This window comes from Anomaloglossus baeobatrachus, chromosome 1 (genome assembly GCF_048569485.1).
Source record: "Anomaloglossus baeobatrachus isolate aAnoBae1 chromosome 1, aAnoBae1.hap1, whole genome shotgun sequence".
Taxonomy (NCBI): Eukaryota; Metazoa; Chordata; class Amphibia; order Anura; family Aromobatidae; genus Anomaloglossus; species Anomaloglossus baeobatrachus.
Window position 1 is genome coordinate 817,791,363 of NC_134353.1, and position 19,834 is coordinate 817,811,196.

A 19,834-nucleotide genomic window follows, 5' to 3' on the forward strand; every position below is an offset into this window, starting at 1 on the left:
TCCAACAGGCAGATTCCTGTGTACACTGTACATTGTCAGCAAGATGCTAATCAGTGGTGGGAATGAGGTTACATAGATTAGCCTGACATACCTGCAACTGAGACTAAAGGCCCAGTCACACACAACGACTTACCAGTGATCCCGAAAACGATGCGACCTGATAGGGATCGCTGGTAAGTCGCTGGGAGGTCGCTGGTGAGATGTCACACAGTCAGATCTTACCAGAGATGCAGGAACAATACAGGTCGCAGTAGCGACCTGTATAACGATCTCAGCAGTCACTAGGACTCTGTCACACAGTGTCAAACACAGCGATGTGTCCTGCCCAGCAGGACATCGCCTTTGAAGAAAATGGCCTGGACCATTCGGCAACAACTAAGGATCACACAGCAGGGGCCTGATCGCTGGTAGGTGTCACACATAACAAGAAACTGTGACTTAGCAGCGATCTCACTAGCGATCTCGTTATGGGTGACGGTACCTTTAGTCCTCTACTGATAATCTCCTGCTAATAAAACACTGATTGTATTGAAACTACAGCATACTGTGAATGAGTGATACATCCCGGTAATCAGGCTCTCTGTTCTCACATTAAGCTGCTCTCAGTTGACACAGCAAAACCCTGCAGACAGATTCCATTTAAAAGAGACAGTTTACCTATGACTGGGTTCAGACTTATTTTTGCATTTCAGTTTTTGTTGTCAACAAGCAAAGACAACTGATTATCCAATAGAAACTATTTACCTTTGTGGCTTCCTCTGGAGGAGGAGGTGCTGGTTTTTCTCCTTTACCCTATAATGAAGGCAACAATGTTTTTTGCGTTGAAAATACTTCACAAAAACTTTGAGCAAAAGCTTTTCACCAAAAGCAGAACTTACATCCAGCAGGTGCCTGTACTCGGGAGGGATTGTGCTTTCTCTCTTTCCTAGCTCTTCCAAGTATTCGGATGTGGCTGTGACGTCCTGCAAAAAAAAAAAAAAAAAAAAAAAGTATTGAAATATCTGATGTTGGTACAAAGCTGATATCACATAGCCTTTTTTGCTGCTTTTTGTAATGCAAAATAAAAGCTGCTTCTTACAAAAAGAGGAAACGTTATATGATTTCAGAAAACTCATGCAGACACTTATTTTTTCTGTCTCACTGAACACAAGAGCGGCAGAGTTCTTAAATCTGTAGCACATCAATTCTTTTTGTGTTTTTGCACATATACAAAGCAAATGAGTAAAAGAAAAAAAGAAAGTTGCAAAAAATGCAATGGTGTTTTTTGTCTGCATTTTTTTTTTAAGTAGTTTTGGCGAATAAGAAGGGAATTTTGTTTACTTACCGTAAATTCCTTTTCTTCTAGCTCCAATTGGGAGACCCAGACAATTGGGTGTATAGCTATTGCCTCCGGAGGCCACACAAAGTATTACACTTAAAAGTGTAAGGCCCCTCCCCTTCTGGCTATACACCCCCAGTGGGATCACTGGCTCACCAGTTTTAGTGCCAAAGCAAGAAGGAGGAAAGCCAATAACTGGTTTAAAGACCAATTCAATCCGAGGAAACATCGGAGAACTGAACCATACCACATGAACAACATGTGTACCCGAAAAAACAGAAAAACCCCGAGAAAACAGGGCGGGTGCTGGGTCTCCCAATTGGAGCTAGAAGAAAAGGAATTTACGGTAAGTAAACAAAATTCCCTTCTTCTTTTTCGCTCCTAATTGGGAGACCCAGACAATTGGGACGTCCAAAAGCAGTCCCTGGGTGGGTAAAAGAATACCTCGTGATAGGGCCGTCAAACAGCCCTTTCCTACAGGTGGGCAATCGCCGCCTGAAGGACCTATCTACCTAGGCTGGCGTCTGCCGAAGCGTAGGTATGCACCTGAAAATGCTTGGTAAAAGTATGCAGACTCAATCAGGTAGGTGCCTGACACACCTGCTGAGCCGTAGCCTGGTGCCGTAATGCCCAGGATGCACCCACGGCTCTGGTAGAATGGGCCTTCAGCCTTGAGAGAACCAGAAGCCCAGTAGAACTGTAGGTTTCAAGAATTGGTTCCTCGATCCCCCGAGCCAGGGTGGATTCAGAAGCTTGCGACTGTTTACGCCGACCAGCGACAAGGACAAAGAGTGCATCCGGGTGGCGCAGGAGCGCCATGCGGGAAGTAGAACCTGAGTGCTCTCACCAGAACCAACAGATGCAAATCCTTCTGAAATTGATGGACTGGACGAGGACACAAAGAAGGTGAGGTGATATCCTGATTGATATGAAAGTGGGATACCACCTTAGGGAGAAATTCCGGAATCGGACGCAGAACTACCCTGTCCTGGTGAAGGACCAGGAAGGGAGATTTGTATGAGAGCGTTGCTAGCTCGGAAACTCTCCTAAGAGACGAGACCGTTACTAGAAGGCCACTTCCCGAGAAAAGCGGGAAGGGAGACCTCTTTCAAAGGCTCGAAAGGCGGCATCTGGAGAGCAATTAGAACCTTGTTCAGATCCCAGGGCTCTAACGGCCGCCTGTACGGAGTGCTGAGAAGACAAACTCCCCGTAGGAACGTGCGTACCTGAGGAAGTCGTGTCTGAAAAAATACAGATAGCGCTGAGACTTGTCCCTAAAGGGAACTGAGCGACAACCCTTTTTCCAACCTAGATTGCAGGAAGGAAGGAAACAGACGATGCAACCGGCCAGGGAGAAACACCCTGCGCCGAGCACCGAGATAAGAATATCTTCCACGTCCTGTGGTCAATCTTGGCGGACGTTGGTATGCTAGCCTGTCTCATGGTGGCAACCACGTCCTGAGGTAATCCTGACGACACTAGGTTCCAGGACTCAAAGCCACACCATCAGGTTGAGGGCCGTAGAATTCAAATGGAAGAATGGCCCTTGAGACAGCCAGTCTGATTGGTCTGGTAGTGCCCCCGGTTAGCCTACCGTGAGGCACCACAGAACCGGGAACCACAACATCCTCGGCCAATCTGTAGCGACGAGGATGGCGCGGCCGCAGTCGGTCCAGATCTAATGCAGCACTCTGGGCAACAATGCCAGAGGTGGCACATAAGGTAGCTGGAACTGCGACCAATGCTGAACTAAGGCGTCTGCCGCCAGAGCTCGATGATTGTGAAACCGTGCCATGAAGCTGGCACATTGTTGTTGTGCCGTGACGCCATTAGATCGACGTCCGGCCTCTGTCAGCGGCGCCAGATCTCCTGAAACCCGTCCGGGTGAAGAGACCATACCCTTTCGGCCACACCCCGGCGACTTAGGAAGTCAGCTTCCTAGTTTTCCACGCCTGGGATGTGAACTGTGGATATGGTGGATGCCGTGTCTTCCACCCACATCAGAACCTGCCGGACTTCCTGGAAGGCTTGCCGGTTGCGCGTTCTTCCTTGGTGGTTGATGTATGCCACCGCTGTGGAGTTGTCCGACTGAAGTCGGATTTGCTTGCTTTCCAGCTGCTGTTGGAAGGTTTGTAGGGCAAGATACACTGCTCTGTGTTCAAGAACATTGATCTGAAGGGTGGACTCTTGCTGAGTCCACGTACCCTGAGCGCTGTGGTGGAGAAAAACTGCTCCCCACCCTGATAGACTCGCGTCTGTCGTAACTATCGCCCAGGATGGGGATAGGAAGGACCTTCTTTTTGACCATGAGGTGGGAAGAAGCCACCACCGTAGAGATTCCTTGGCCGCCTGAGAAAGAAAGACGACTCTGTTGAGGGAGGTCGACTCCCCGTCCCATTGGCGGAGAATGTCACATTGTAGTGGACGCAGATGAAACTGCGCGAAAAGAACTGCCTCCATTGCTACCATCTTACGTAGGAAGTGCATGAGGCGTCTTAATGTGTGCGACTGGTTCTTAAAGAAGAGATTGCAGCCCGTAGTGAATGCTGTTTGTCTAGCGGAAGCTTCACTATCGCTGAGAGAGTATGAAACTCCATGCCTAGATATGTTAGCGATAGGGTCGGGGTCGGATCTGACTTTAAAAAGTTGATGATCCACCCAAAACTCTAGAGAGTCTCCAGCGCAACGTTCGGGCAGTGTCGGCATGTTTCCTAAGAGAGTGCCTTGACAAGTAGATCGTCTAAATATGGGATCACAGAGTGACCCTGAGAGTGCAGGACTGTGACTACTGCTGCCCTGACCTTGGCGAAGACCAGTGGGACTGTCGCTAGCCGGAAGGTAGAGCTACGAACAGAAGGTGTTCGTCTCCTATAACGAAGCGTAGAAACGCTAGTGCTCTGGATCAATCGGCACGTGTGGATAAGCATCCTTGATGCCTAATGATGCTAGGAAATCTCCTTGGGACATTGAGGCGATGACATGGCGGAGGGATTCCATCCGGAACCGCCTGGTGTCCACGAGCTTGCTGAGCAGTTTTAGATCCAGAACGGGACGGAACGGCCCGTTCTTATAGGCACCGCAAATAATTTGGGGTAAAAACCGTGACCTTGTTCCTGAAGAGGAACGGGGGTCATCACTCTTTCTGCCTATAGAGTGCACCCTGTTTGCAGAAGAGCAGCGGCTCGGCCGGGAGGTGGAGAAGTTCTGAAGAATCGAGTTGGAGGACGAGAAGTGAGCTCTATCCTGTACCCGTGAGACAGAATGTCTCACACCCAACGGTCATTGACCTATGGCAGCTAAATATCGCCAAGGCGGGAGAGCCTGCTACCGACCGAGGATGCGGAGAGAGGAGGCCGCAAGTCATGAGGAAGCCGCCTTGGAAGCGGGTTTTCAGACTGTCTCTTTTTTGGGCGTGACTGAGCCCGCCAAGAATCTGAGCTCCTCTGATCCTTTTGAGTCCACATTGGACGAGGAAAAATGGGACCTGCCCGAGCCTCGAAAAGACCGAAACCCCGACTGCCTCCTGCTCTGTTGGGGTTTGTTGTGTCCGGGCTGAGGAAAGGATGAATCCTTACCCCTGGACTGTTTAATGGTTACATCCAAACGCTCACCAAACAGTCGGTCAGCAGAAAAAGGCAACTGGTTAAGCACCCTTTTTTGGAAGCAGAATCTGCCTTCCATTCACTTAACGAGCAGACCAGGCTCTGCTTAAAAACACGGAGTAGCGGAGGCTACTGCCGCACGGTTCGCAGAGTCTAGGGCAACCTGAATCGCGTAAGAAACAAATGCAGACATTTGAGAGGTTAAGGATGCCACCTGCGGCACAGATGTACGTGTAACCGTGTCAATCTGTGTAAGACAAGCTGAAATAGCTTGGAGTGCCCCAAGGGTGAGAATGCTGGAGCCAACGGTGCGCCGACAGCCTCATAGATGGATTTAGACCAGAGATCCATCTGTCTGTCAGTGGCATCTTTAAGTGCAGCTCCATCTCCCACTGCAACTATGGATCTAGCTACAAGCCTGGAGATTGGAGGATGCCGCTTGGGACACTGGGTCCAGTCCTTGACCACGTCAGGGGGCAGGGATAACGTGTATCCTAAGCCGTTTGGAGAAGCGCATATCTGGATAAGTGTGGTGTTCCTGGACTGCTTCTCTGAAGGCAGAGTGGTCCAGAAAAATACGTGAAGCTGACTCCTCCACTGGAGGAGCTGGGTGAGAAATAACCAACATTCTATTGATGGACGCTATAAGATTATTCACTATGGCGTCACCATTAGGTGTATCCAGATTGAGAGCGGTCTCAGGATCAGAATCCTGAGCCGCTACTTCCGCCTCATTACACAGAGAGTCCTTCTGCTAGGACCCTGATGAAACCGAGGGCCGCTCATAGTGAGCCCGCTTAGGCTGTCTGGGACTGACGTCTGTGCAGAGCCGTGACTCTGGGATGCGTGTGACATTCCCGGAGCTGTTAGTTGTTCACACTGAGGGGGGCCATGGATCAATGATTCAACAGTGCCCATGTTGTGAGAGACATGTCCGGACTGCTAGGCTTCTAGTATCATAGCCATAGTCTCAGAAAATCTGTCAGTAAATACTGCAGACACCGTCCTCATCCTCTGGCCATTAGCAGAGACTCCGGCTGAGTTGGATACAATGGGGGTCTATGTAACCTGCCGGCCGTATAGCCGTACATGCTGTACCGGCTGCATAGAAAAACATGTGGTTCTGCACCTTTGTTTTACACAGAGAATATGCTGATAACTCCTCCGCACAATCCAGGAGGGTATATACAACGTGCGACCAAACAGTGCAATGTATATAGTACAAGCATATCTAAAAGTGCACTTCTGCACTAGTGGGGTTAGCACCACAGGTGCTGCTTAACGCCTGTTGCAGCGATTGTGTGACTATCAGAATTCCAGGGTCTTCCACACTTGTCTCTGTATCGTACAGAAACTGACACTAATGGCTGCCGGCGTCCTGTGTAGAGAAGGAAGCCGTGGGCGTGCCTGAGAAAGTGCGGGAATCCGGTTTCACAGTGCACACAGTGAGAGGGGTGGAGTATGCAAAACATACTCCAGCTCTCAGCGCTGCTGTGCTATGCAGCGTCACGCCCCTACCCTGACTGTCAGGCCTGTGGGCGGTAACGAAGGGAGACTAGGCCCAGAAGCCGGGGACTCGAGTTAATAAGCGCGGCCGGCATATCAGTGCTGGCCGGCGCGGAAGTCCCCGGCGCACCACAAATCCCAGCGGCGCCTTAAATAAAAACGGCAGCGGCGGTTAGCGCGGTAGTCACCCAATACACTAACACACCCAGCAACGCTGTGGTGTGCGATGGCACTAGTGCGGACAGCGCCGCTGTCCCTGGCGCACTAACACACCCAGCAGTGCTGCCGTGTGTCTGCGCGGTCCCCACAGGGACACAGAGTACCTCCATGTAGCAGGGCCATGTCCCTGAAGATACTCCGCTCCATGTCCAGCAGATACCAGGGGCTGGATGGAGCACGGCCTCAGTGCCTGGAGACCGATAGAATCCCACTTCACCCAGAGCCCTGTAAAAAGGGATGGGGAAGGAAGCAGCATGTGGGCTCCAGCCTCCGTACCCGCAATGGGTACCTCAACCTTAACAAACACCTCCGACATGAAGTGGGGTGAGAAGGGAGCATGCTGGGGGCCCTCGTATGGGCCCTCTTTTCTTCCATCCGACATAGTCAGCAGCTGCTGCTGACTAAATAGTGGAGCTATGCGTGGATGTGTTGCCTCCTTCGCACAAAGCACAAAACTGGTGAGCCAGTGATCCCACTGGGGGTGCATAGCCAGAAGGGGAGGGGCCTTACACTTTTAAGTGTAATACTTTGTGTGGCCTCCGGAGGCAATAGCTATACACCCAATTGTCTGGGTCTCCCAATTAGGAGCGAAAAAGAAAACTAATTTTATTAACATGTACGGTTAACAGAGGACACATATTCTGCAACAAAACAGAGCGTAAGCGTTGCAAAACACAGTTTGAACACAGCGCTTTCACTGCCAAGAGAGCAGGTTTTGGCAGTTAATGCAGCAAAGATGCATGTGAGGTTATGTGCGCACGCTGCGGATTTACCGCAGATTTGCTGCAGAGAATGTGTCTAACATTGATGCAGTCATTCCCTAGCAAAACCTATGGGCATAAAAAAATGCTGTGCACACACTAAGTTTTTTTTTTTATACCTGCGGATTTACCCGCGGAATTTCCGTTGCGGAATTAATGAGCATGTCACTTCTTTTCCGCATGTACCTGCGGTTTTTGCCATAGATCATAGTAAAACTCTGCAGGGACCAATCTGTGGAAAAAACGCGGCCAAACCGCATGCGGATTTGGTTGCGGCTTTGGTGTGTTTTTGTTAACGCAGGTGCAGGTTCTTTAAGAGGGTCCAGATTTTCCGTGAGAAAAAGTCAATTTCTAGTGCGCACATAGCCTTACAAAGACTTCTTTATCACTATAGCTCACACGCATTTTTGCTGTCATCTATTTTGGTGCAAACCATTCCATGTAGCGATCAGGAAAAAAAACTTCTCAGGTCTGTGTGCAACAAAGTCCATGTAGCTAAGAAGTCACCAGATTGTCCATGCTTTAGTTTCTGCTTGGGCCAGGTAATTCTCAAAGGGCTCCTCACTATATTGGATCTCCTTGTTGGCGACCTATAGGCCTCATTTACTGATATGAGCTTTACTGCACAGAATTAATACTAAAAGTATTGATATATAAGGCCAAAGTGTGAAAAATAGAGAAACTTAAAAGCAAGAATTAGCCACTATCAGATTAGACAGAACTTATCCTACTGACACAAAGCAGAAGACAACAAGCTGGGCTAAATACGTACAGTGATTTCTGGACCGGTGAACTTTGGAGACTCTGGCACATCGCCCGGACCCCCCAGAGAATCAATTAATAGATCCAAAGCGTCATCTTTGTCACTCTAAACAGAAAAAATAGAAACAAATTCATTATTACAAACCTGACATTCAGATCATGTGCTGAATATATGGGAAATACAACTTTATATAGTGTACTTCAACACATTTAAAATTTATGGGCGCAAAAAAATAAAAAAAAAAAAAACACGAGAAAAAAAGAGAAATTTTGTTACTTACCGTAAATTCTTTTTCTTGTAGTTCAGTCATGGGAGACCCAGACCATGGGTGTATAGCTACTGCCTCCGGAGGACACACAAAGTACTACACTCAAAACGTGTAGCTCCTCCCACCTAGCATATACACCCCCTGCTAGCCAGTCCTAGCCAGTTTAGTGCAAAAGCTGAAGGAGGACATCCACCCACAAGAAGAGACAGAGTAAAATCCGGAAGAACCGGAACCTCTGTCTACAACAACAACAGCCGGTAAAGACACACGGAACAAGAAACCTGCCAAAAGGCAATAGGGAGGGTGCTGGGTCTCCCATGACGGAACTACAAGAAAAAGATTTTACGGTAAGTAACAAAATTCTCTTTTTCTTTAACGTTCCTATGGGAGACCCAGACCATGGGACGTTCTAAAGCAGTCCATGGGTGGGAATAAACAGACAACTGAGAAGCAGGCGAAACCTAACTTCACAAATGGGCGACAGACGCCTGAAAGATGCGTCTGCCCAAGCCCGCGTCTGCCAAAGCATGAGCATGCCTTGGGTAGTGCTTCGAAAAAGTATGCAGACTAATCCGAGCTGCAGTCTGACAGACCTACTGAGCCGTAGCCTGGTGCCTGAAAGCCCAAAAGGCACCGACAGGTCTGATCAAGTGTGCCCTGATCCCCGGCGGGGAAGGCACTTGAGTACACTTGTAGGCATCGGAAATGGCCGACCTAAGCCAACGAACCAGGGTCGGCTTAGATGCCGAGAGACCGCTACGCTGACTAGCGGTCAGCACCAGAGAGAGGTGCACCGCCTAATAACGGCGGTGCGAGACACATAGATCCGGAGCGCCCGCACCAGATCCAGGATATGCAACGCTTCCTCAAAGCGATGAACAGGAGCCGGACAAAAGGAAGGCAGGAAAATTGCCCCGGATAAGGTGGAAGCAGTAACCACCCTAGGGAAAAAATCCGGAGTCGGACGGAGACCACCTTGTCTTGATGAAAAAGACCAAAAAAGGGGGTGACTCCGAAGAGAGTGCAGCCAAAACTCTCTGGCGAGAAATTATGGCCACTAGAAAGACTACTTTCTGTGAAAGATGAAACAAAAAAACCTCCCTAAGAGGCGCAAAGGGGGGTTTCCGGGAACCGTGAGGACCGGATTAAGGTCCCAGGGCTCCATAGGCCGCCGGAAAGGCGGAATGATGTGAGATGCGCCCTTGAAGGAGCGCACCGGAGCCAGCCGGACGATACGCCGCTGGCACACACTGACAGAGCCGAGACCTGTCCCTTAATGAGGGATAGTCCTAGCTGTAGACCGGACTGTGGAAGGGACAGGAGGGTCGGCAAGGCCAAAAAGGTCAAAGGACACTTTGGAGCTCGAGTCATAGTGGAGATGACTTCAGGAAGGATACCAGAAGTCGTCAAGATCCAGGACTCAAGAGCTACGCCGTCAATCTGAGAGTCCAGAATTCTGGCGGAAAAAACGGACCTTTTGAGAAAAGGTCTGGACGGTACGGAAGATGCCATGGCAACCCAACGGACAGAAGGAGCAGGTCAGGGTACCAAGCCTGCCTGGGTCGGTCTGGAGTATGAGAATGACCCGACGGCCCTCTTTACTGATCTTGCGCAGGACTCTGGACAAGAGCTAGAGGGTGAAATACGTAAAAGAGACGAAACTGGGACCAAACATGAACCAGTGCGTCTGCCGCAAAACCTGAGGATCGTGGACCACGGTTGGACAGCTGAAATAGTCTGCCTCGCAGTTTTCACATCTAGGATGTGGGCTGCGGATACGGTGGACTAGGAGTCCCTCGTCCACTGAAGAATGCGTTGAGCCGCCAACATTGCCAGGCGGCTGAGTGTCCCGCCCTGGAAGTTGATGTAGGAAAACGCTGTCACGTTGTCCGACTGGACTCGAATGTGCCTAGCCGCCAACAGATGGTGAAAGGCTTAGAGAGCTAGAAATACAGCTCTGATTTCCAGCACATTGATCCAGAGGGCTGATTCGGACAGAGTCCAAGCGCCCTGCGCTCCACGGTGGAGATATACTGCTCCCAAGGCGGATAGACTAGCATCCTGGTGAGGATCACCCGGGACGGGGCCAGGAAGGAGCGTCCCTGAGACAGAGTGGCCGAAGCCACCACTGAAACGAGCCCCTGGTCAGTGGCGAAGCCACCACCCCGTGGAAGGAGGAAGTTCGCTTGTACAGCGGAAAACATCCAGTCTCAGAGGACGCAGGAGAAACTGGGCAAGGAATCGCTTCCATTGACGCCACCATCTGACCAGCACCTGTATTTGGTGTCTGATAGAACGACGTCGACCGCCAGCGGAGGGACTACTGTTCGACTAAGAGCAGCTTCACAAGTGCCGACAGAGTCTCGAATTGCGTCCCTGGGAACCTCTGGTTCGAAGTCAGAGTGGACTTGGACAGAATGACAAGCCACCCGAATTGGTTAGAGTGGCGAGAGTGAGCGAAGCACTCTGCTAAGAGTCTGCACTGGATGAAGCCCCGACAAGAAGACCGTCCAGGGCAAAAGATCACTGCCAATCCCTAGAGGTGCAGGACCCTAATCACAGCTGCCCCAATGAGAATACTCGAGGGGCCATGGCTAACCCCAAGGGAAGAGCCACGAATTGGACCACTCCGATTGCAAAACGTAGCCAACGCTGGTGTGAAACTGCGATTGACACCTGCAGATAGGCATCTCTGATGCCGATGGCTGCTAGGGAATCTCCTTGGGTTCTTGATTGATCCGGTGAAAAACACACGGAACAAGACCGAGACTCCATGTGAAAACGCCACACCTGACCATGCTTGAAAAGCTAAAGATCCAGGTCGGAAGGCACCGCCCTCTTCGGGGACTAGGAATAGATTTAAGCAAAAATCTCAGAACCGTTCCCAGTCGGGAACCGGTACAATTACTCCATTGGCCTGCAAGAAATGCCACGGCCTGTGAGAAGGCGGCGGCCTTGGAGCCGGGGGGAGTTGACAGAAAAAAATCTGTTTGGCGGGTGGATAGAATTCCATCCTGTAGCCATGGGAGATATAATCCCGCCCCCACTGAACGAAGACGTGTTAAAACCATACGTCGCCAAGTGGAGAGAGCCTGCCACCGACCAAGGAGGTTGTTGGTGTGGCTAGATAGCTCGGAGGAAGCTGACTCAGTGGCAGCATCTCCTGCGGTCTTCTGAAGACGCAGCTTCGAGCGCCATTTGGGTCTATGAACCTTGGCCGAGCTAGAGGACGAGGCCGGGGGCTTAGAGAACGATCAGATGGAGGAACGGAAACAACCGAAACCTCAACTGATTCCTGCCCTGGACAGGTTCCCTGGTTTAGGTTTGTGGCAAGGAAGAACTCTCCCCGCCAAGAGCTTCCTTAATTTCATCCAGTTGGTTCCGAAGAGACTGGTCCCACAAAAGGGAGCCCAGCAAGGAACTTCTATAGAGGCATCTGCCTTCCATTTCCGAAGCCACAGGAGCCTGCGGATAGCGAGGGAAGTAGCCAAGGCCACCGCCGTGCGGTGTCCAGCATGGCAGACATGGCATAGGATGAAAAGACTGAAGTCTGGAAGTTCAGGCAACCGTTTCGGGCCTAGAGTCCCTGTGAGGGAATGCATCTCCTCTAGAGAAGCAGAGAAGGCTACAAAAAAACCGCACTGCTGTAAAGCTGAGGAGAACGAAGCTCCTGCCGCCCCCATACAGATTTGGCCAGAAGGACAACCGGGCGGACCGCAAAACCTTAAGTGAGGAGCCATCAGCCACTGACATAACGGTCCGGGCTGAGCCACCTGAGATGAATGAGCCCACTTCTTGACCACCATTGGTGGACAGGGAAAAAACAGTCCTCAGAATCACGCTTCATGGGAAGCGACTGTCAGAGCGGACCCTGGGCTTGGTCACAGTGGCCTGAAAACTGGAGTGGTTAAGGAACACCCATTGTGTTCTCCTAGGCAAGGTAACTCCGGCGGATTGAGGTCCAGTACAAAATTAATGTACCGTGGGATCCTTATAGAGGTGCCGTCAGCCACTGATACAACTATCCGGGCTGAAAGTCTAGACACCGGAGGGACCACCCTTGGCGAATGAGCTCACTCCTTGACCACCTCTGATGGGAGGGGGAAACAGGCAGCAGAACCCCGCTTTGGGGTCTGACAGGACAGGCTGTGGGCTTGGACACAGTGGGCTGAAAACTGGAGTGGTTAAGGAACACACTCCTTGTCCTGTTAAAGGTATACTGATGCCTTTCTGCCAGCGGGGAATACTCCCCTGATACAGGCGGAAGGAGGTCCAGTACAAGTATAATGGACGCAATCCAATCATTAGCATCTGCGTCACCTACGGACGGATCAATGGTACATAAAGTAGCGTCCGAGCCCCTGGTAGAGACATCCTCCTCGTCCAGTGAGTCAGCTCGTAATCAGAGCTGCGGGACGGGGAGGACAGGGGACCCTGCGTCTCCCTGTCAGGAGGACGGGGTCTGAGACCAGAAGGAGAGTCCTCTGTGAGCTTTGCTGAGCGAGCTGTAGCAGAAAACGCCCTGAGAAGGGGGCTGCATGCTCAGCAGATGCCGGGACAGCCGACCCCTGGAAATAGGATTCCAGCCAAACCAGGGGTCAGCCACCGAAGCCGGAGGGGCCGTACGAGACTACCTAGCCTGCAGCCTCGCTCTGTGAGACATGCTGCAGAGGTGGGGGCTCTGTCTAGAATGGCCCCCAGCATATATAAACAGATAAAATAAGCAGCTGCACAAACCGGAGGTTGTGGCTGCCAGTCGTTTAAACAGACATGTCTGTGCCCTCTAGTCCCTCAGCCCAGGCCCCCACTTGTCACAATGTGGAATCTCTGCCTATGCAGGCACAGAGAACGCTGAGAAAATGGCGACCGGAGCGAGGAGAGGGGGCGGGGCCTACTCTGAGAGCGGCAAATGAGGTAGCCAGGGGAGGGAATCCTTCCTCAGTGAGGAGTGTCCCTTCCCTGTGCTGCGCAGCCGCTGGGCGGAGCCACACTGTCCCTCTGCCTGACTGACATGCAGAGACAGTGGAAACCGAAACTAGGCCTCAGGCGAAGCCGGGGCCTAGAGTAAAACATGCGGCTGGCGTGCAGGCACCATCGGCGCGGTTCTCCAGTGAAAACTGGAGAACCGGCCGGAAACGTTAACACAAAGCATAAAACACACTCCCCCAATAAATAAATATAAAGGACCCCTGGAAAGACCACTTTCTGTGGTAATAACGTCTCATATACTTAGCTTGTGAGACGCAGGTTGCCAGGTCCCTGGGGGGTGATAGCTCCGTCCAGCAGGATCCTGAAAAAGGGCTGCGGATGGAGACCGGTCTCCTGCAAAGCAGTGAGAACCGTGTTGGCTCCCACTTCAAGCCAGAGCCCCAGCATGGGATGGTGAAGGAGCGCGGCATGAGAAGGCTCCAGCCTTGGAAAATCAACCTTAACAGCACCGCCGACACAGTGGGGTGAGAAGGGACATGCCGGGAGTCCAGCTGGACCCGCTTTTCTTCCAAATCTTTGATCCAGAAGGAAAAATCAAAAATCAAAATCAGAGAATGCATGTGTGTGTGACCTCCTGAAACACAAAGCATTGAACTGGCTAGGACTGGCTAGCAGGGGGTGTATATGCTAGGAGGGAGGAGCTACACGTTTTGAGTGTAGTACTTTGTGTGTCCTCCGGAGGCAGTAGCTATACACCCATGGTCTGGGTCTCCCATAGGAACGTTAAAGAAAAAACCCCTCTGCCTTTTTTTTTTTTCTTTGTAGTTGTTTGACACAGACTTAAAAATAAGTGTAATAATTTAAGTAGTAATTTTTATGGTGAGAATTATGAGGCATTTTATAGTATATTCCACTATGTGTATACGGGTACAGTTCCACTTGCACATAGCTTCAGATGTGAGAGCCCCTGCTGTGAGTGTGAGCTGAGGGTCATGCGACTGAGATCTGGTCGGATCAAAGCTGCGGAGGAGAGGGGGAGGGAACACTTTCTCCCCATCTGCTCCGTTGCCTGTCTCTGCGTACATCACTCTGCTGTCGGATGACATGCGAGTGCAGTGCAATGTTTCACACGCACCCATAGATTTGTATGTGGGTGCGTGAGCCGAGACTTGCTGCCAAGCACTGCGATTCATTTAACATGCCGCTATGGCATGAGAAATCAATCGCAGATGGACACTGCCCCATAGTTTTGCACTAGAGTTAGAGCAATCCAATGTTTTATCAGATTTTACTCGTCCGTGCAAATCGCAAATGGAACCGAACCCTAATGGCATTACGCCTGTGCACAAAGCTACACACACGCACTTGCTTGTCCGTACCACCGATTGGCCCCATCAGTCGCAGGCGAGAGACAGTCTTGGGGATCTTTCTGAGGCCCCAGTAATGTCAGCTGTGACAATAAGATTGAGACCACAAGTGTGAAGGAAACTGGTTAACTTTCTCAGTGCTGAAATCAGTCAAGATTACAGCTTTGTGACATTCTAACAGTCGTGGAGTTGCACAGTGAGTGCGTATAGTACAGCGTCCTCCTGCCACGTACCACTTGGGCACAAAGGACTTTACTACATTCTCTTGTAAACTAATTTTTGCTTTTGTGAAATACATCCCAGAGGCCACAAGGTGGAGCCGCAGTTTGGATATTCAGCAGTTGGTGGGCGGGAGTGATGTGTTGGCTATAGTTCTTTAAGTATGTGGACATGGTGGTTTCTCTTAAGCATTTTTTCGGATTTCTTTCGTGTTGGCTTGGTCTCCAGGGATTTTTTTTTGTTTTGTTTTTTTAAAATTCCACATATAAAACAGTGGGCTAAGCGGCCAGAAGAAGGGACCGGTCACTTTATGTAACTATTTCACAAGATTCAAAGCCTGACCGTGATTAACGGAAGAAACAAAAGACGAACCTGTGCACAGCAAGTAGTTTTTGACATTGCTGGGCATATCGTCATTATTTTAGACATTTTTTTTATTCAGGCGGAATCTGCCTGGAAAAAGCGTTGTGTGCACATACCCTCAATATGGACGGCTGTGTTTTTTCAAGGTATTTTATAATCAAACAATTTGCAATTTACCGTGGCAGGCACAGCAGCAATCTGTTCAACTGTCACAGTTTTCTTTTCTTTAATCTATAAAGATGTAAAAAGATTATACATACATACATACATACATACATACATATAGTATAACACAAAGTGAGTACACCCCTCACATTTTTGTAAATATTTTATTATATCTTTTCATGGGACAACACTGAGGATATGACACTGATACAATGTAAAGTGGTCAGTGTACGGCTTGTGCAACAGTGTAAATTTGGTGCCCTGTAAATAACTCAACACAGCCATTAATCTCTAAACCGCTGGCATCAAAAGTGAGTACGCGCTTAAGTGAAAATGGCCAAATTGTGCTCATATAGCCATTTTCCGTCCCCGTCATGTGACTGATTAGTGTTACAAGGTCTCAGGTGTGAAAGGGGAGGTGTGTTAAATTTGGTGTAATTGCTCACACACTCTCTCATACTGGTCCTTGAAGTTCAACATGGTTCTCATGGCAAAAAAATTCTTGCTTTATATAAAGATGGCCTAGGCTATAAGAAGATTGCAAACACCCTGACACTGAGCTGCAGCATGGTGGCCAAGACCATACAGCAGTTTAACAAGACAGGTTCCACTCAGAGCAAGCCTCAGCATGGTCAAAAAAAGTTGAGGCCCGTGCTTAGCGTCATATTCAGAGGTTGTTTTTTCAAAATAGACGTAGACCAAGATAAACTTATTTGGTTCAGATGGTGTTCAGAGTGTTTGGCGGCAATCAAGTGAGGAGTATAAAGACAAATGTATCTTGCCTACGGCCAAGCATAGTTGTGGGAGTGTCGTGGTTTGGGGCTGAATGAGTGCTGCCGACTGTAGGGAGCTACAGTTCATAGAAGGAACCACGAAAGCCAACATGTACTGTAACATACTGGAGCAGAGCATGATCCCCTCCCTTCAGAAACGGGCCGCAGGGCAATATTCACACATGATAAAAACCCAAACACACCTCCAAGACAACCACAGTCTTGCTTATGCCGGGCCACACGGGGCACTAGTGCGATGCTCGCATGACACTCGGCTCACGCTGACAGCACAGCAGGAGCCGAGTGTCATGCGAGTGTCCCCGCTACTGAGGTCAGACTGTGCGAGCGGACCTCAGCTGCAGGGGACGTGCCGACACTGAGGAATGGTGGGCCAGCACTGGGGAGGGGAGGGAGGCATTTCTCTCCCTCTCTCCTCCGTAGCCGGCTATTGCGATTCTCGCCCTGCACTCGTGGTACACCGGAGTACTGCGAGTGCAGTGCGATTTTTCTCTCGCCCCATTCCCTTGAATGGATGCGAGAGAAAAGAGCCTCGCATTACAATTGCAGCATGCTGCGATTGTTTTCTTGGTCCGATTAGGGCTGAGAAAATAATCGCTGATGTGTGCGGTCACACAGGCTAATATTGGTCTGAGTGGAATGCGATGTTTTATCGCACTCCACTCACACCGATTTTCTCGCCGTGTGACTTAGGCCTAAAGAAACTGAGGGTAAAGGTGCTGGACTGGCCAAGCATGTCTCCAAACCTAAACCCTATTGAGCATCTGTGGGGCATCCTCAAGCGAAAGGTGGAGGTGGGCAAGGTTTCTAACATCCACCAGTTTCATGATGTCATAGAGGAGGAGAAGAGGAATTCAGCAGCTCCTGTGAATCTCTAGAGAACTCCATGCCCATAAGTGATAAGCCAGTGCTTGAAAATAATGGTTCCCGCATTAAATATTGACACTTTAGACACAATTTAGCCTTTATTTTAGGTGTGTACTAACTTTTGTTGCCAGTAGTTTAGACATTAATGGCGGACTGTTGAGTTATTTAGAGGGCACACCAAATTTACAATGATACAATGTAAAGTAGTCAGTGTACAGCTTGTATAGCAAAGTGTTATATCTTCAGTGTTGTCTCATGAAAAAATAATGAAATGTAAAAAAATGTGAGGGGTGTACTCACTTTTGTGATTTACTGTGTATATTACATATTGATACATATGTAATACACAGAACTCACGCTTTAAAATAATTTACATTTAATAAACATTTCTTTGCGGTGTTTATTTGATCTGTACACTTGGGAAGCTCTAGGCTTTAAAACATTCTTGTCTTGTATTTATATGGCCCCTTTTGGAGTGTGTATTACTCACCTCTCGTACAGTGAGGGTTGTGCAAGAGTAAGATGCGCCAAATTCATTAGGAAACGCACGCCACTTCATGAATTTGGCTCCTCTTATCCGTGGCGTGCACCACCTTGTGCCTCGTCAGAAATGTTACTCCAGTGAAAGATTGAAGTAACATTTCTGGACTAAAGGTGGCTTTACACGTTACGACGTCGCTAAAGAGATGTCGTTGGGGTCACGAATTTTGTGACGCACATCTGGCCGCGTTAGCGATGTCGTTGCGTGTGACACCTATTAGCGATTTTGAATCGATGCAAAAACATTCAAAATTGCTAATCGGGGACATCGCCCCTAATCTCAATTATCGTTGCTGCTGCAGGTATGATGTTGTTCGTTGTTCCTGCGGCAGCACACATCGCTATGTGTGACAGCGCAGGAACGATGAACCTCTCCTTACCTGCGTCCCGCCAGCAATGAGGAAAAAAGGAGGTGGGCGGGATGTTTGTCCCACTCATCTCCGCCCCTTCGCTTTGATTGGGCGGCCGCTTAGTGACGTCGCTGTGACGCCGAACGAACCGCCCCCTTAGAAAGGAGGCGGTTGGCCGGTCACAGCGACGTCGCTATGCAGGTAAGTAATGTGACGGGTACCGCGCAATGTTGTGCGCCACGGGCAGCGATATGCCCGTGACGCACTAACGATGGGGGCGGGTACGCAAGCTAGCGAAATCGGTAACGATATCACAGCGTGTAAAGTACTCCTTAGAAACACTGACACTTTCCTTAAATTTGATGTGAGTGTAGAAAAGCTCCATCCCAACCCAACTCCTACCCAGCAATGACCATATTGATGAAGTTGTTTGAACTGGCATGAGAGGTCAAAAGTTGCTAATTTTTGTGCAACTTTACAGTTTTCTGGTGTAAACACTTTTTTTTCCCCCCAAAATAATGGATCCAATTCATCTCAAACACAACAGCAGTTTTTTATTCAATTTTTTCAGCCAATACAAGGAATAGGCAAAAAGGATAGCAACTAGAAGGTCATAACTTGCAGGAAGAAAATTGAACACTTTGAAAAGTGCCAAGGGCAGAAAAGAAGTGGCAGAAAGCATCAACTTTCACACAAAAAAGGAAAAACAGGTGATTTTTTTACTGTAGAATGGCCCTTATTAAAAATTTAAAGACATCTGTCACATCTCTTTCAATTCAATATCCTCTATTAGAGCTGTGTAAGGGCTGCAAGACTTTGCCTTGGAACAATGGTGCGGATATTTTTGCTTTGTCTTCCTGTTCAAACAAAGCTTGGGAAGAGGGTTTTTGTTGAAGCAAGTCGCCTCCCAGCCAGAGATCAGGACGATTTGAAATATGCGAGATGTAGAAGTAAATTCCTCGTGAAACTGAATTTTTATTATATGATAATTGTCAACAAGTAGTGAGAATTCCTGTAACTTACCGCATCTTTGGGTTTACTTGCAGCAACAACAGTGGAGGCAGCAGCAGCTTTACCTACAGCACCCGCTTTCACCTATAGCAAAAATGAAAGGCAGAGTCATCTTTTTACTTGTAGCCAAAATATTTAATTAAATGCATAATATATACAATAAAAAAATTTGTTTAAAAGAACTGAACAATGTGAAGACACATGGCTAACAAGGTACAAAGATATATTTTAATTGTATCAAAATGGGGGATACCAGAATGTACCGCATCTTTATGGAACTAAAGACACTTGGCTAACATGGTACAAAGATATATTTTACTTGTAATATATACAATGTAATATATCCCAATGTATTGTTACCCCTTCATAAATCACTTGTAAGGCTACATCTGGAATATGGGATCCAGTTTTGGGTTCCACATTTTAAAAAGGACATTCAAAGGCGGATAACTAGACTACTACAAGGAATGGAAGGCCTCACATATGATGAGACGTTACAAAGTTAGATATGCTTAGCTTAGAAAAAAGACGTCTTAGAGGAGATCTCATTTATATGTATAAATACATGTGTGGTCAATATAAAGGACTGGCTCACGACTTATTTCTTCCAAAGACAATACTAAGGACAAGGGGCATACACTGCAAATGGAAGAAAAGCGATTCCGACAGCTAAATAGGAAAGGGTTCTTTACAGTTAGAGCAGTCAGACTGTGGAATGCCATACCACAAGAGGTAGTAATGGCAGATACTATAACAGCTTTTAAAAAAGGGCTGGATGATTTCCTCAGTACACAA

General features: G+C 48.8%; 1 protein-coding gene across 9 annotated transcripts in view; it reads right to left on the bottom strand.

The window, feature by feature from the left end:
* The window catches only part of CAST (calpastatin), a 330,646-nt gene that overhangs the window by 71,914 nt on the left and 238,898 nt on the right, over window positions 1-19,834 (bottom strand). For 8 of the 9 annotated variants that reach the window (XM_075325071.1, XM_075325072.1, XM_075325070.1 and 5 more), the window contains 5 exons: window positions 19,052-19,123; window positions 15,493-15,546; window positions 8,179-8,274; window positions 879-962; window positions 745-792 (listed from right to left, as the gene is read on the bottom strand). In XM_075325071.1, coding sequence (XP_075181186.1) covers window positions 745-792; window positions 879-962; window positions 8,179-8,274; window positions 15,493-15,546; window positions 19,052-19,123 — 354 coding nt within the window. The remainder of the gene's footprint in view (window positions 1-744; window positions 793-878; window positions 963-8,178; window positions 8,275-15,492; window positions 15,547-19,051; window positions 19,124-19,834) is intronic. The other variant, XM_075325075.1, reaches the window with a different exon arrangement.